Source organism: Fusarium subglutinans, assembly GCF_013396075.1.
Source record: "Fusarium subglutinans strain NRRL 66333 chromosome Unknown NRRL66333_c0000108, whole genome shotgun sequence".
In the NCBI taxonomy this organism is placed as follows: domain Eukaryota; kingdom Fungi; phylum Ascomycota; class Sordariomycetes; order Hypocreales; family Nectriaceae; genus Fusarium; species Fusarium subglutinans.
Window position 1 is genome coordinate 39192 of NW_023502171.1, and position 16325 is coordinate 55516.

Here is a 16325-nt window from a genome sequence, read left to right on the forward strand (position 1 = left end):
CTTTATATCTCAGCTTTTTATATCTCAGCGAGTTGGATTTCAAAAGAGGCAAAAGACCCTCATGACTTTTTCTTTTCTTGTTTAGCTATCGCTTATTCCCCTATTTTCTTCTATCACATCTTCTTTTTTGGATATGGCGTCTTTCGCTTATAGATCTATCACATACCCCCGTCCCTAGCTGCGCTCTTTTTTACTTTCCCTTCTTTTCTTTGTATATAGTCATCATCATTATCATCGGGACATGATTAGTGGATAATGTCTAAGGAATACAACATCCAGTGCCTTGAGCCTGGATCTTACATGACTACCTCAAGTGCTCCAAACGTGATTGCATTGCATTATACATTGTAAACCCATGACTGGCGCCGATTTCACATTGCTATAGAATACATATGCTAGCCGAGGAACATGCGCAGGTTGTTGCCGATGTACTTGAGATCCAGGAGGAATGTGTCATGGCCAAACATGCTCATCTCCTCACTCAACTCAACGTGCGTCACGTTTCTGTTTCCAGCTAGACGGACTGCTTCAGCTACCTCGCGCTGTTGCCATGCTGGGAAGAGGATGTCACTTGCAACACCCATAACCAGCGTGGGGGTATCCCGTAGTGGTGCGAGGCCGTGAATCAGATCCTCTGGGGGTCTTGAGCCTGGCACAACAGTCGCATCCGAGGGATCCGGGTGAGATCCAGGTTGTTCCTCATAAGGTTTGTTGGGCAGAGTAAGACTGCATGCGTCGGCGGAAAGGGGCGAAGCTTCTCCTGAAGCGAGGTTTTTCTCACGTTCTTGACGACGAGCACGAGTTGCGCGCTGATGCTCGATACCCAGATCGAAAAGATCCATAGCCTTGCTGACATACAAAAGGCTGTTGGGGTCATAGTTCAAGCACCACTTCTCACCCGCATGGTCAAGATATGTCTCAATGAGGAAATCAGGACATAGCGCAGGCGGTTTACTCGAGTCTGCCCGACGACGACCAAAGCGCTGCTCCCACTCCGGTCCAGAACGATACGTAACCGTCGCAATCTCCCGTGCAAGCTTCATACCCGCATGAGGAGGAACCTTTCCATAGTAGAACCCGCGATTCCAGTTTGGATCCATCATGAGGACTTGGCGCTGCGTATGGCGCATGGCGATACTGTACGGGTGAGAGCGTGCGCAGCCGCTGATAGAGACGATGCGGCCTACGCGCGAGGGGAAGAGAACGCCTGCGGCGAGAGATTGCATTCCGCCCATTGATGAACCAACGGAGGCGTAGAGCTTATCGATGCCGAGATGGTCGAGAAGACGGAATTGGGCGCGGACCATATCGTCCATCGTCAAGATGGGGAAATGCGTTGCATAGCGCTCGCCATTGCCTGGGTCGACACTACTCGGTCCCGTAGAACCATTGCAGCCGCCGATGACATTCGTACAGATAACGTGGTATTTATTCGTATCAAGCGGTCCTCCTGGTCCAATGAACTTCTCCCACCAGCCAGGCTTTGTATTCGCCTCTGTAGAGTGCGCATGCGACGAAGCGGATAGGCCAGTGTGTAAAAGAATAGCATTCGATTTATCGGCGTTGAGCTCACCCCACGTCTCGTACGCAATGTTGAACTCGGGAAGCACGCCGCCCCAGTCTAGCATGAAGGGTTCTTTGCAGAGGTAATTCTGCGTAGCACCTGAAGTGTACGAGGGCTCGGTATCGTCGTCGGTCAAGCGGGCAGAACGGGATTCTAGGGCGTCGAGGCAGGGGAAGGACATTGCTGGGTTAGATGCGACGCCCGACTTCCGGGGCGCAGCGGAGTGAAGATCTCGGACCCTCGGGGCGAGACATGTTGGGCGGACAAGTCTGAGGGATGTTTGGAGTTGGCGCGTTGAGCGTACGAGAGATCTTGAGGACCTCATGGTGGGATGTGAGTGTGAGGAGGAAAGATTGTCGCTTGGGGAGAGTTGAGCTTCATGTTTGTAATCGAGGATTCTTTGACGGCGAAATTGATGGAGCTCCGATGCGCGGGGGACGGGATTGGACGCCGGGTCGGGATGATGCCATTGCACGTGCGATAAGATATGGAGTTGTGATAAGATAGAAGAGCCCAGTGTAAGAGGGAACTATCTCCAGTTGCCACCTACATCTTACAGAAATAGCTCCTACATCCGTGGTAAATATTAATTTTTGTAAATCTGAAGATCGTCGTCATAAGGCTTAGCCTAAGTTTAAACTTAAACTCATCATCATAAGTTCAAGTGTAGACAGATCACGCTTTTTCTGTGACCCCTCAGGCACGTGTACCATCTTCTGACGTCAATTCAACGCCGCAGCTGTAGGTGATAAGCTGCTGCCTCTCTAGAACAAGCCCCAAACGCGTCACCTTTCGCCGTGTATACATACATTAAAACCTGTCTCTGCTTTCACAAGCACACTACAAATTCTTTTCTACTCTCCTAAATTTATGCTGATCTACATTTTCTACTTTATCATCGCCTATCTCATCATGGCGCAGAGCATTCCCCAGAACGTAATCGAAGGCTTGCGAACTATGCTATCGCTGGGGAGCCAGAACGACAATGAGACGAGCTCTTCTTCTTCTGGGGGTCTGACGCCCGTGGATGTGGTTATCACTAGGATCATGCTCACGAAGGGGAAGAAGCTTCCGCCGGGTGTTGTTGATGTTATTCTCGACTTTGCGGAGTATTGGGCGCATTCGAGTAATGAGGTTGATTACATCGCTGAGCACTCGAGTCCTCTCCGCGTCAACGGCCAAAGCCCCTCTGAAAACAAATTCCTTGTAAGTCGGCCCCTCTGAATATAGTACGAGGCTAATTAATAACTATAGCTTCGATCGTTTCCTGTGGGTCTGACGGGTATTCAAGGCAAGAAAGCGCTTGCTGAAGTGTTGGCGTATGATTTGAACGAGGCCAAGCCGGCGCCTTTGAAGACGGAGCATGATGCTTCGTATTTTTCCAAGCTGGCTGATTATCCTACCCCGAAGTTACTCCATCCTGTGAGAAAGGTGGTCTTTACTATACGGAGTAAGGATCAGGGGTGGGGTGGTGAACCAGATAATCGACATACGTATAACGGGGCATGGACGTGGTTTGAAGCTGGCCTAGAGAAGTTTGATGCAGAACAAACTTGTAAGTATTGAGATGCCTCTATTAAACACAAGGCTGACTTCCTAGGTGATCCAAACTGCACGTACGACGTGCGCTTCAAGTCAGCATCCTCCGTCGCATCACCTCTCCCCGTCTGCGCCCTCCGCCCTCTCTATCCCTCCATCGTCCCCAAAGGCAGCGACAACTTCGCGTACTCGCATCCTCTCGCCCACCAAGAGAAGTGGACCATCGTTCGCAACAAGGCAGCGCACCGCGCCTGGCAAGACCATGTGATTACGTGGGCGTGGGACGACGACGCCGAGCCCGACTCTGAAGCTGCTGTCAGGATGAAGGCTGAGGAGGGGAGGGGCGGGGAGACTGGTGATGGCTGGTTTGTGAGAGATCTGAAGATGGGGGATGTTGTTACGATATGGGCAAAGGCGAGGTTTGGAGGGTGGGTTAATCATATTGAGAAGGTCAAGATTGATGTTTATTGGGCGGTTTGAGAGGTGGGATACCTGGGAATGAGGAATGGGAGTATGAGTTATGATTATTCGCTTCACTTACGACCCTACTAATGGGAAATGAATCGATGAGTATACCTACTGCGTGATTACTGCCCTTTGTGAAGTCACAGGCTGCCATTTCGTATGTGAATTATACTCAGCTCAGCTCTCTTTAGTGTTTCAGCCTCATGTCATGATCGCGGGGCAGCGCTCTACGTCATTCACTGAACCCTCCCACAAACATCATCTCAGCCTAATCTTCAACAGACTTCAGCCAATCCCGAGCTGCCTCCAAACTATACACAAGAAATGAGACTCATCGCCAACGTCTGCAGAAATCCAAGATTTTTACTCTCAGCAACCTGTCTCGTTCACCAAACCCCAGCTCTTCACCACTTCACGCGCACAATGTCTACCACGCTCAAGAGCCACAACATCCCTCTCAGTCTTCCCGATGGACTTTCAGAAGAGCAGCTCACTTCATTCAAGCCATTTACTGTAGGTTTCTTGCCCATATCCAAATCATATTGCTAATACTCTCAGAATTGGGTCAACACACTCACAAACTCATTGCGTCTTCAATCTGATGAATCTCACCCCTTCCACAAAGACCCCTACTCTCTGCGCTCAGTTACCATCCAATCCTACGATCTTTTCGGCGCCAAACGCATCGGCTTCATAAAGCTCACGGCAACAGTCTCCAACGACTCGGGCGAAACACTCCCAGCAGCCGCACTCCTCCGCGGTCCCAGCGTCGCAATGCTCTTCATGCTCATCCCCTCCGACGTACCCGCCTCATCCTCAGAGCGCTACGTCGTCCTCACAGTGCAACCCCGCGTTCCCGCCGGCAGTCTGAGCTTCACGGAACTACCAGCGGGTATGGTCGATGACGCAGGTAGCTTCGCCGGAGCAGCAGCGCAGGAAATCAAGGAAGAGCTTGGTGTCACGATAAAAGAAGAAGAGCTTACGAACCTGGGTGAGCTTGCTACAGCTGGGGATAGTGAAGATATTGCGAGGGGTATGTTTCCTAGCGCGGGGGGTTGTGATGAATATATTACAATATTTAGCTATGAGATGAGGATCGAGAGGGAGAAGATCAAGGAGTGGAGTGGGCGGTTGACGGGGTTGAGGGAGCATGGGGAGAAGATTACGTTGAAGGTTGTGCCGATGAAGGATGCTTGGAGGGAGGGGGCGAGGGATGCAAAGTGTTTAGCTGCTCTAGCTCTTTGGAGGGGGCTGAAGGAGGAGGGGAAGTTGTAGAGATACTGCGATGTCTTGGTTGTTGTTGGTAGTACTCCGTAACTTGGGTGAGGCTGTCACCGACTCCGAAGCATGCGAGATAGAATATGTTGAGGCTGTCGCTATTGAGCGTGGTTATAGGCTAGAGAAGGATAAATACCCATTAATCTCCTGCAGAAGCATTGAGTTCAACTGAGACATGCATCAGAAGAGACAACAGTGCATGAAGCTGAAAACGCGGTCGCGGGTTTAGAACAAATTGGAATATAAGTGCTCTTTGATTGATGATAAGGTTATATATTTTCAATGAAAACCTGACTTAAAGCACTTCTATAGCAGGGAAAGACCAATAAGAACAATTGTATTCATTATTTAAAGTTCAATTCCCAGCTATAGACATGTAATTGGTGATTTCATCGCATGATTTGAGTCGCTTTAGGGTAGCTTGTGTGACGTTGCACATCTTCTCACCGACTTCGGCGGGGCGGTAACCAGCTCATCATGACTTCTCAGAACACAGCCAAAACAAATAAGCAAAACATTCTTTTGCAACTCACTCAAAATGTCTGTTTTCAATGCCAAAGTGACTTCCACCGAGCCCCTCGTAAGTGTTTCTCCCACAATCTACCAACATCCGCTAACAAACTCAGTCTAAAGAGGAAGCTCGCTGGATCAAACTCTCCAAGTAGGCTCACTCACCTCCTTTCTCACCTCTCACCTCTGACATGAACAATTAGAATCACATACCGTGATCCAACAGGGACATCCAGAACCTGGGAATCAGCTGAACGCCTCACACGCCCCAAAACCGCCGACATCGACGGTGTAGGAATAGTAGCCATCCTCCCTCTCCCCACAGGCCCTGAACTCATCCTCCAAAAACAATACCGCCCTCCCATCAACGCCGTGACAATCGAAGTACCAGCCGGCTTGATCGACGAGGGCGAGACACCCGAAGAGTGCGCCGTCCGCGAACTCCGCGAGGAGACAGGCTACGTCGGCGTCGCCACTGAGACATCGCCCATGATGTTCAACGACCCGGGGTTTTGCAACACGAACTTGAAGATGGTGCATGTCAGCGTTGATATGGAATTGCCCGCGAATAAAAACTTGAAGCCGGAGTTGGAAGAGGGCGAGTTTATTGAGGTTTTCACGGTCAAGTTGACGGATTTGTGGGGGATGTGCGAGACGTGGGAGAAGGAGGGCTGTGCGGTTGATGCGAGGGTTGGGACTTTGGCGGAGGGGATCTTGTTGGCGCAGAGGTTCAAGCTGTAGATGGTCAACGACTGATGGACTATAGAGCGAAAAGTTATGATTCGAACCAGTCTCTCGAAGGACTGATACTCTATTATACTCCAGTATGTACAGGAAATGTTGATATGGCATCACTAGAAAGCATGCCGTCTCCTAGACAGGCACGGCTTTTCCAGCCTCACCCTCGTCAACACTACAAACCCTATTACAAGCACCCTCCTCCGTGCGTCCATGCAAGACCTCAATCCACTGAATCTGCTGATACGCCGCACCGCCCTCCGGAATAGTACCCGTCCACGTATCCCCATTACTCCAGGCATTAAAGCTCAACTGCGCCGGATCTCTAGGAACCTGGAACGCATTACGCCAAGTCTCTTTATCATTGACCTTCCAGATCGTAGCATCCGGCGTCCAATCGATGGTGTGCTTTGCCCAGTCCGTCCACTTGAGACCATCGGGAAGTGTGGCTGCTAGATGAGCGCCCTCAACTTCGCCGCCCTCGTCGGTGTAGGAGGGCTGGTTTGTGTAGTGGATGATTGTGGGGTCGTCTTTGGTGAGGACTTCGATGTCTGCTTCTTGGACGAGGGCGAGGGAGCCGCCGTTGAGATAGGTGAACATTGCTGTGCAGGCGCCGGGTGAGCCCTTTGTGCGAGCGTACATTCTCAGCGAGACGTATTGATGCTTTTCGAGGGACTCAAACTCAGAGGCGGTTTGGAAGCCATTGTGACGGGCAGTTCTCATAGTCAACCATGTATCACTTGCAGGAGAGACATCGTTATTCTCTTCAATATACAGATTGTTATAAGTATTCTGCATGGGGAACTCTTCGTTTCCGTTGTTCCATTTCTGAGGACCCCACGTTTGAGCAAACTCAGACTCCCAGTTGAAGAAATCTGAGGAGAAGTCTGCGTCGGCGTTGCCTTGGATTGTGTCGATGAGGGGAGGGACACCGGCATATTGGGAAAGGGAACGGAAGTCAAAGAATGAGTGGCCCGTGTAGTATTGGGGATTATCGCCCTTGGTAACATAGCAATCGCATGATGGATCTTGAGCGAGAGCCAGAGGAGCGATGGCCAGGATAGAAGCGAGGAGGGACTTGGTAGAAGACATGATGAGTGATGATATCTGGATGAAGATACTATTCCAAGCTGATCTACCAACCTTATATATCCTCCTTCCAAAGTATTTTTAAGCATTCCCAATTCCCCTGCAGGATCATAGGATCAAACAACTACATCTCCCAACATGTGATTGAACCATATACGCTGTCCCATAGCATGCCAAGATGACGACCTACGTGTGATAGGCTCGATGGCCTCGAGGATCAGATTCCTTGTCGAGGAAATTAAGCTCAGGAGGCGGGAAGACCCACGAGCTTACATTCTGACAGGGGGGTCGTAGGGCGAAAACTGAGATTAGGAGATGTAACGGTGACGATGAGCTTGCTCGCTGTGAGGTTTGTGTGATTGGTAGATGGTGATGGTGATCATGGATGGGTTTGGGGGCTGGGCTGAGCGGGATAGCAGTCCTGTCAGGCTTGGTTGTCGCTATTTGCATTGAGATGCTAAGTCTTTTGATCACTTAAGATCAAGGTCCTAGGCTTCCAAGACTTAAACAGAAGCTTCTGAAATAAAAATAGCACTAATGTTTCAACAATGGCGATCCAACAATCAGCCCTGCGAGGCATTCTGACTTGGCAAGTCAATAGTGGCAATGTCATGGCAAGCCTCGGGGTGTAAGAAGACTCCTGACGTTAAGTTAAGGAGGTGCTAAAAATACTTAGTCTTAGTCTAAGATCCTCTAAAACCTCACTAAACTTACCTAAGTTTACCTAAGGCTTTTTGTCACCTAGGATAAATGCCCTAAGTTTTATTGCATCCCCTTGGCAAGCTAAAGAAATCCCTAAAACTCTAGTCTAGATTCGACCAAACACGGTTGCTCTGGAGGATTCGCATGAGTCGATCGTAGTTGATCCATGGAAAACGAACCATGAAATGGCAGTGCATCTCACTCCTTCGAGGCTGTGTTGACGATATGAAACAAGGATAAAGGAAAACCTTTTCCAGAAACATCTCCATGTGCGGAGAGAGGTCTAACCCCAGAGCAAGAAAACTTCTGGTGTTGACCAAACCACGGTGCCAGAATTATCTAAACTAAGATCTTCAAAATCTATTCGAATCTTACTCAAGTCTTGTCTCTTGGGATAGAGGTCAGATTTTTTGCCTCACCACGAACTTGGAGTTGCCCACGGCTCGCTTCCCACGGCTGGACTCTGCTTAACAGGACTTGCCTCTCTCTCCGACGAACTGAACAAATTTCCTACTTTCCGTCTCTGCTTCCGCATCCAAGGACCTACTTGGCTGAACATAGAGTACATGAAGAAGTATAATATATACCACTCCGACGGTTCAACCTCCATCCTCTCCGGTCTATAGCTCTCAAAGGCCGTTGCTCTCTTAACCCATTTCTCATCCTCACTGCCACGCATTCGTCTCACAATCCGTTTTTTAACACCACGATATGCAACAGCACATACAGAAGCCATGTTTCTCATGTTCGCTACGACGATGAACGTCACAGCCGCGACAAGAACGGCTGTCAACGCTAGCATTGGTCGGGGATAGTCTTCGTTTATACTCCAGAGAGCAACGCAGAAACTTAGTGGTAGGTAGAAGATGCTGACGTATGTGAGGAGCTTGACGTTTTCGCCTAGACGAGTAGAGACACGACTCTCGATTACTCCACTGGCGCTGAAGAGCTGTGCGAGATATGTTAGTATGGAGAGTGTAGCAGTTGAGGGATACGTACGCCTTCTCTGAGAGCTTTCGTCTTGTCACGACTTGCCTCGAAACGAGCAGATATAATCCTCAACCGATCGACCTGCGACTCAATTTCACCTACAGCTCTTCGCGTCAAAACCTCCGGTGTTTCTTCCGTTCGCGACTCTTCCGCTGGATCAATCTCCATAATCATATGAGGCCAGTCTACACGAAACCTCCTCCATTCCTCTATAGCATCATCGATAAGAATTAGAAAAGACTCAAGACAACTGACGATCCAAAAGTATTGCCGTGATCGCGAGAATGTATCGTCGTCGAATAAGAGGTTGTCGTGCTGAACGGGGTCGAGAAACAGAGGATCGTGATCCACGATTGCGTCAAGGGCTACTTGCATTCGACTCCACGCATTTGCTGCTTTTTGCAAATTCGTCCGAATAGCATCGAGAATTATATCTTCTGAGCGATATTGGCGCCCATCGCTCTGGGGCGGGTATGTTCGACGTGGAACTTTGTGGACATCATATGGATCGAAATCAGTAGCAGACGGCTTCATGATCAATACTGTCCAAAAAGAATCACGCTTGTTATCAGATCCGTGAGGCTCTTGATAGGCACACCCCAAAGTGAAAGCCTGCTGTTTGATATACGGCCCCTTCTGCCCGTAAAGCCGTCCATAGTTCCACGTAGATTGCTTGATAGCCGCATCAGTAGGCTGTGTACAGAGCTGATACCACGAAATGTGAAAGGACCTCCACGGGACGTTTTCGGAGCCGTGTAGGTCTTTTGCCGACGGTCTACAGAGAAGATGCTGATTCATTGTAGCGCGAAATGCACGACCCTTGCTTGAATTCAGCTGGTTGTCTTGGAAGAGAAGCTTCCAGACAGTCATGGAGTTATACCGGGTGCATTTCTCCTCCATAAGGCCAGCGGTGATGTTTGCGAGGCCGTCAAGCTGAATAACACGACACCATCTACCTTCGCGATGGATCGGCTGAGTTGGATGGTCTTGTATGACTGATGGGTATGACACAAATCCATTGCCCTCTCTTTGAAGCGCTGGTTGGATCATTTCCCAGCAAGGCGGCCGCTCAACACGCGATGGTGGAGAATCATGCTGGAAAGGAGATGATTTGGCACGTAGACTATAAACAGCGTTTTGAGAGCCTCCAGGAGCCGTGAGGTCAATAATAGTGAACCAATGAAGTTTACTAAGTAGCTCACGCGCAGGCTCGAGATACTTATTAAGACTGCGATCGATATCATTCCGCGTCCGTCGATGACGAACCTGCATGCGAAGCTCACTCGTATGGAACGACAGAGGAAGACGGCCATCCTGAGGTACAGCATAAAAGTCTCCAAGGGACTGACGAATCTTGTATCGGTGTGCTTCTGTAAGTGCAGTCTCAATCAAGTAGTCGCCCGAGCCACCGTACGTGATTCCTTGACGCCGCGTATAAGCCATGTTCAGATTCCGCAGTCCCGGGAAGAAAGAGTAAGGCACTTCGAAGTATGTTCCTACCACTGGAGAGAGTGTATCTGGCGCGGTTAGGGGAAACTCCAAGTCTATGTCGTCGATGTGATACCACTTTTCGTTTTCTCCGCGGGTGAGTTGCCATGGGGGCATGAAGTCTGGCACTGGGCTGATGGGTTTATTCCTGGGGGAGTGTGTCTCCCAGTTGCGTGGATACCCTGTTCAACGGATTTGTCAATTTGGGTGTTGGTGATGAATGAGGATACCTACAGTACTTCCAAGACTGGGTGGCATTGACAACGACGTCTCCATCTTCTGGAGGCCGCGGTATGTACTCTAACTGCTGAGGTAGCGTGTACGAAGACTGTGAGGGAGGTAGTTGAGAGCTGAGGACGAACGGACCATCTTGACCAGTTTCAAAGAGTTGGAGCCTTGTCTTGTAAGAATGGGATGCGTAGCGAAGGATATTGCCCAAATTCGTATCTTGGTGCGCTGCAACACTGAGATCATCTGATGACACTGCTTCATCGAGCTTGACTTTATCTCCTTGAGCAAGAGCTTCGACAACCTCTTCATGAAATTTCTCTTCGCGTTGCTCGGCTGTCTTTTGTTCAACTGACGGAGCAGCCATTAGCGTCACCAGTTTCTCGAGAAGATCATTCTGCTTCTCGTGCGCAGCTTTGATCCCACGAATAAGATCGAGGCATTGAGTCTGGAACTCTGAATCTTTAGCAGCCATCGAATCGAGGCTAATTGACGGGCTAACGGGTCTGTCTGAAGTCCGGTGAAGTTGAGGAAGCAATAGTTTCATCCAATGCCTGGCGGTGGATATTGCGGGTGGTTAGCGCCCTGACCAGGATCATTTTCTGCGACGCAAGAGGGCATTGCGACCCCCTGCTTCAGCACGATGGCGAGACACGTTATAAAGAACAGCTGTTGTGAAGGCTGGCATTCCGCCATCGTTCTTTTGGTTACGCGACTTGCGTTGGATCTTGAGATCAAGGGCCAGAGATCGGGGCCAATATGCAGTAGGCAACCATCTGCTGATCAAGATCTATACACATGCATTTCAATACGAATGGAGCATCCGAAACGTCACAGCAACTGACTGCCCCAAACTAGATCTCAACGGTGCCTTACCAGGCTGAACCAAGTGGGCTACCGGCCGCGTTCGGGCCCGTCAACGGTGTCCACGGGATCCGCTCCGGACCGAGACCCAGATCGCCGATCCAAGACCCCGGACACCCTCCGCCGACACTCCCCGCATTTGTTGCCAACTTGACAGTCTGGGGACGCAGAGTAAGCAATCGTAGAGCATACGTTTGCACTCAACAAGACGTGGCCGTAAGCACAGCGAATTGAGTTCAGACCTTCCTATCAAAGAAGCTTAACCCCAATCTAATCTCTGCTTGCAAATGACAGTCGTAAGCACCTCGTGGTATCGCTTGCGTGTCCGCCTCAATCAAGCCAACTCGTTTCAGGACCAAGCATCTCATTGGCCAACGCCACGATAAGGCGGAGTAATCTCTCCAGGTCAGCAACGACGTCACTGCGCTCTAGACCAATTACCTCGCGACGATTTGTCGCAAAAGTTCCAGGGACAAACCTAACCTTGAATCCTGTGATGGCGCGTTTCCTCTTCCTTTATCGTCATTCTTTTTTAAATATGTTATAATACTCTGCGATTTGAGCATCGCGATATTCACTCCTTAAACTAACTGTTAACGCGTCGTGAAACATGGCGGCGCAACCGAAACTTACGGACGATAACGTCTATGATACGGATGTTGAGAGCAATCATGGGATTGAAAGGGATGAGGGACCGACGGAGCAGTCGCCTTTGCTGCCAAGTGGAACGGAGGAAAATGATGAGCCGTCCAGGTCGTTGAGACGACGCGCTTTGGCTATGGGCATGCTAGCTCTTCTCATGGTCGAAGTGAGCCAGTTCATCATGAATCCTCCGACCAAAAAGATCGCCGAGGACATCATCTGTCGACAGCACTATCCCGACCATTTAATCGGCGCGTTCGATACAGATGATTATCGCTGCAAAGATAGTCCTGTTCAAAAGACGTTGGCGATGGTCCAGGGATGGGAGCAGGCCTTTGAGATGGGAGTCCGTAAGTGAATGGAGTCATAGTGGAGGACATTGGCTTACATGTGCTAGCGATCTTGACACAGTTCCCATATGGTATCGTTGCTGATAAATATGGAAGACGACTTGTTTTGTTTCTGGCGATGCTTGGATGCTGCCTCTCAACAGCCTGGCTCCTACTAGTCTGTAAGTGCACATTATCTCATTTAGTAACTCATCCTCACAACCCTCCCCAGTGTCGTTCCCAAACATCTTTTCGATCTGGGCTATCCTCGGCGGAAGTATCTTCTTCCTCATTGGTGGCGGAGGTCAAATGGCTGTTGCAATGGTCTACACTATCGTCGCCGACGTAGTTCCTGTCTCCCAACGAACAGACATGTTCTTCCGCCTCGTCGCTCTTGTTCTAATCTTCAACGTAATCTTCAATCCAATTTCCGCATGGCTACTTCAATTCGACCCCTGGTTATCCATGTGGATTGGCTTTGGCTTCATGGTCTTTGGAACGATGTGCATTCTTCTCATCCCCGAGACGATGCATCTTCGACGTAAGGATGATAAGAGACATAATGAAGAACATGAGAATCAACAGCTTCATGGTGTTTCGTTGAGCAAGCATAATGTGTTGAAGCAGGCTTGGTTTAGCATCCAGAATGATATGCAGCATGTTTGGCGGTTTCTTTTTGCGTCAAAGAGCATCATGATGCTCATGCTTGCCATAGCATTCTTCTTCCCCGTTCGAACAGTACTTACGGGAGTGCTGTTGCAGTACATGAGCAAACGCTTCGATTGGTCATGGTCAAAGGTCAGTCTCTTCATCAGCACTACGTTTCGCACCCTAACATTTCGACAGGCAACATATATCTCGACAATTGGCATTGTGGCAACAGTGGTGTGCTACCTCATAATCCTGCCTGTGACGTCCGACTTCCTCAACAAGAGTCGCCGTTACAAATCTCGCCCTGTGGCAAGGGATTTGCTCCTTGCGCGCATTGCTATCACAATCATGGCAGCTGGATGTTTGCTGATGGGTCTTGCTTCAGTCCCATGGCTGTTTGTTATTTCCCTCATCACTGTCAGCATCGGCAACTCTTTCGTTGCACTCAGCAGAGCATTGATCAATGCTCTGGTTGAGCCGCATACCATCGCTACCTTGAACACTACCATCTCTCTTATTGAAGTCATCATGGGATTGACTGCGCCCGCGATGAGCTGGCTCTTGGGTCGCGGGTTCGAGTTGGGTGGTCAGTGGATGGGTTTGCCGTTTTTGGTGACTAGTCTCATGGCTATGGCGACAGCTGTAATGTTGTTTATAGTGAAGCTACCAGCTTCTGGTATTGCTCAAGCTCACGAGGGTTGAGATCAGTGATTGGTGGGATACACAAGATGAGAAGGGAGTCTGGAGTTGTGCGATCTTTTGATGTTTCATTTGTTATTTAGAAGACTTAGATGCTGCAATATAGAAGCGAGTAAATGTCAAGTCCTTTATTTAGTAATTGCACATGCGTGTCTCTGTGATGCAAGCCTTGGTGTTGCACTGAAGCTCCACCTTATCGATAAGCGGCCCCGCGGTTGCCTGCTCCACCCCAGCTTCTGGAAGTTAACCTTCCATTTAATCAATAGGTAGATATTCATCATTCACCTACCTCAACAATTCTTCTGTTTGACATCTCTCAAGCTTCCGATCTGACAATACATTTTTTGTATCGCATTCCCGCAGTAGTATTGTTTGAACGCTGATCACACCTGCTTCACCATGTCGGACGACGAGGATTTCATGCAGGAGTCAGATGAGGAGCAGTACGGAAGATCAGCCGCGCATACGCAGTGCATCGCTAATTACGCCCAGGTACGACTTCGAGTACGAAGAAGACGATGACGAGGAGACCGCCGACGTCGATATCGAAAACAAATACTACAACGCCAAGCAGCTCAAGCTTTCAGACCCCGAAGATGCGATCACAGAATTCCTAGGCATTCCGCCACTCGAAGAAGAGAAAGGAGAATGGGGTTTCAAAGGCGTCAAGCAGGCCATAAAGCTCGAGTTCAAGCTGGGTCAATATGACAAGGTAGGGACTTTTGCTGAAAGAACAAGGACATGGCTGACAACGATAGGCTGCTGAACACTACGCCGAACTCCTCACCTACGTCAAGTCGGCCGTCACGCGCAACTACTCCGAGAAGTCCATCAACAACATGCTCGACTACATCGAAAAGGGAGCGGATGGCCCAGAGGCGGTGGAGTGCATGGAGAAATTCTACTCCCTCACGCTGCAGAGCTTCCAGAGCACCAACAACGAGCGCCTATGGCTCAAGACCAACATTAAGCTGGCAAAGTTACTTCTCGACCGAAAGGAGTACGTCGCTGTAGCAAAGAAGCTCCGAGAGCTCCACAAGACCTGTCAGCAAGAAGACGGTACCGACGACCCTAGCAAGGGCACATATTCACTCGAGATTTACGCACTTGAGATCCAAATGTTTGCAGAGACCAAGAACAATAAGCAACTCAAGGCCCTGTATCAAAGAGCTCTCAAAGTCAAATCCGCGGTACCACATCCCAGAATCATGGGCATCATCAGAGAGTGTGGGGGAAAGATGCATATGAGCGAAGAGAACTGGAAGGAAGCGCAGAGCGACTTTTTCGAATCGTTCCGAAACTACGACGAAGCAGGTTCTCTTCAGCGAATCCAGGTTCTCAAGTATTTACTCTTGACAACAATGCTGATGAAGTCCGACATCAACCCTTTCGACTCGCAGGAGACCAAGCCCTACAAGACAGACCCGCGAATCTCCGCCATGACAGATCTGGTTGACGCTTACCAGCGGGATGATGTACACGCGTACGAGAAGGTCCTGCAGCGTAACCAGGACGTTTTAGACGATCCATTCATTGCCGAGAACATCGATGAAGTCACGCGAAACATGCGAACCAAGGGCGTTGTAAAGCTCATCGCACCTTACACACGCATGAAGCTATCCTGGATCGCCAAGCAGCTCAAGATCTCCGAGCCCGAGGTACAAGACATTCTCGGGTTCTTGATCATCGATGGCAAGATCAACGGTCGAGTCAACCAACAAGAGGGTCTCCTGCAGATCACCTCTGACGCAGACACCGAGCGCATTGCAGCGCTCCAGGAACTCACGTCGTCTATTTCGGAGCTGTTTGGTGCTATTTTCAGGGACGGAGATGGATTCCGCAACAGTGAGCATTCCGCAACGGATGAGCAAATGGATGTGACGGCCGTTCCATTGGGTAAGGGAGGGCATAGGGCGGCTGCTCAACATCGTGGGAAGAAGGGGAAGCTAGCTGCAACGCCATGGGCATGAGCTAACGGCCATGGACTGAATTTACTGTATGGTTGTCAACGTAGCCCCGGGGATATCCGCAGACCAGGAAACCCTCTTTGCTACTGTTTCCTGTTTGAGCCCCAGGTCGTTTTGCTGGATCGAGAAAGTAAGATGCTGTTGCAGTTTTCCTGCGGGTGCATCCGCGTTTGGAGATGCTTCGACGGGATCTCGCATAGTACGAGGCCACTGGCAACGGTGATTCCTCGTCGCACCAGACGGGTAGCAGCATCGACTACGGACCAGTTGTTTCAGAGAGAGATGACGAGAAAGAAGTGCAGAAGGGACGAGGGCCGAAGTGACGCCGTGTTCGGACTTGATCCCCCCATGTCTCGTGTAGCAAAAGCGAGTGACGAATAATGTTATTCAATGGAAACAACGACCTCATAGTCAGATGCCTGTAGCCTGATGTCTCAGTAGTAATCGACAGCCTGATGTTCGGCAGTTGTGCAGGCACCCTTCGCCTCACCTGATTTTTAGTCTTGACTTATGGTAAACCTGTTGCGCTGATCTAACTTTCAAGGCTACCTAGTCTATGATGCAGGAGAGGCCAAGGTAAAA

At 49.8% G+C, this 16325-nt stretch overlaps 7 protein-coding genes across 7 annotated transcripts; 4 read left to right on the plus strand and 3 right to left on the minus strand.

The window, feature by feature from the left end:
- Positions 1 to 395: 395 nt before the first annotated feature.
- On the minus strand, positions 396 to 1889 carry FSUBG_8096 (homoserine o-acetyltransferase; the record flags this gene model as incomplete). The annotated part of the gene is made up of 1 exon (XM_036686469.1): positions 396 to 1889. One exon carries the CDS (start codon positions 1887 to 1889, stop codon positions 396 to 398), a length of 1494 nt encoding a protein of 497 aa, XP_036536365.1.
- Positions 1890 to 2476: 587 nt separating this feature from the next.
- On the plus strand, positions 2477 to 4661 carry FSUBG_8097 (uncharacterized protein; the record flags this gene model as incomplete). Its single annotated transcript, XM_036686470.1, has 6 exons — positions 2477 to 2770; positions 2819 to 3119; positions 3165 to 3577; positions 3836 to 4081; positions 4127 to 4601; positions 4651 to 4661. 6 exons carry the CDS (start codon positions 2477 to 2479, stop codon positions 4659 to 4661), a joined length of 1740 nt encoding a protein of 579 aa, XP_036536366.1.
- A 723-nt stretch (positions 4662 to 5384) lies between these two features.
- Positions 5385 to 6097, plus strand: FSUBG_8098 (ADP-ribose pyrophosphatase; the record flags this gene model as incomplete). The annotated part of the gene is made up of 3 exons (XM_036686471.1): positions 5385 to 5426; positions 5473 to 5507; positions 5560 to 6097. 3 exons carry the CDS (start codon positions 5385 to 5387, stop codon positions 6095 to 6097), a joined length of 615 nt encoding a protein of 204 aa, XP_036536367.1.
- A 132-nt stretch (positions 6098 to 6229) lies between these two features.
- Positions 6230 to 7186, minus strand: FSUBG_8099 (xylanase 1; the record flags this gene model as incomplete). The annotated part of the gene is made up of 1 exon (XM_036686472.1): positions 6230 to 7186. The coding sequence occupies one exon, from the start codon at positions 7184 to 7186 to the stop codon at positions 6230 to 6232; it is 957 nt and encodes a 318-aa protein (XP_036536368.1).
- Positions 7187 to 8484: 1298 nt separating this feature from the next.
- FSUBG_8100 (uncharacterized protein) lies at positions 8485 to 11066 on the minus strand (the record flags this gene model as incomplete). Its single annotated transcript, XM_036686475.1, has 4 exons — positions 8485 to 8505; positions 8613 to 8834; positions 8885 to 10545; positions 10598 to 11066. 4 exons carry the CDS (start codon positions 11064 to 11066, stop codon positions 8485 to 8487), a joined length of 2373 nt encoding a protein of 790 aa, XP_036536369.1.
- Positions 11067 to 12065: 999 nt separating this feature from the next.
- FSUBG_8101 (uncharacterized protein) lies at positions 12066 to 13779 on the plus strand (the record flags this gene model as incomplete). Its single annotated transcript, XM_036686476.1, has 5 exons — positions 12066 to 12447; positions 12495 to 12608; positions 12659 to 13224; positions 13273 to 13663; positions 13736 to 13779. 5 exons carry the CDS (start codon positions 12066 to 12068, stop codon positions 13777 to 13779), a joined length of 1497 nt encoding a protein of 498 aa, XP_036536370.1.
- Positions 13780 to 14175: 396 nt separating this feature from the next.
- FSUBG_8102 (COP9 signalosome complex subunit 2) lies at positions 14176 to 15746 on the plus strand (the record flags this gene model as incomplete). Its single annotated transcript, XM_036686477.1, has 3 exons — positions 14176 to 14219; positions 14269 to 14488; positions 14535 to 15746. The coding sequence occupies 3 exons, from the start codon at positions 14176 to 14178 to the stop codon at positions 15744 to 15746; spliced, it is 1476 nt and encodes a 491-aa protein (XP_036536371.1).
- Positions 15747 to 16325: the final 579 nt, after the last annotated feature.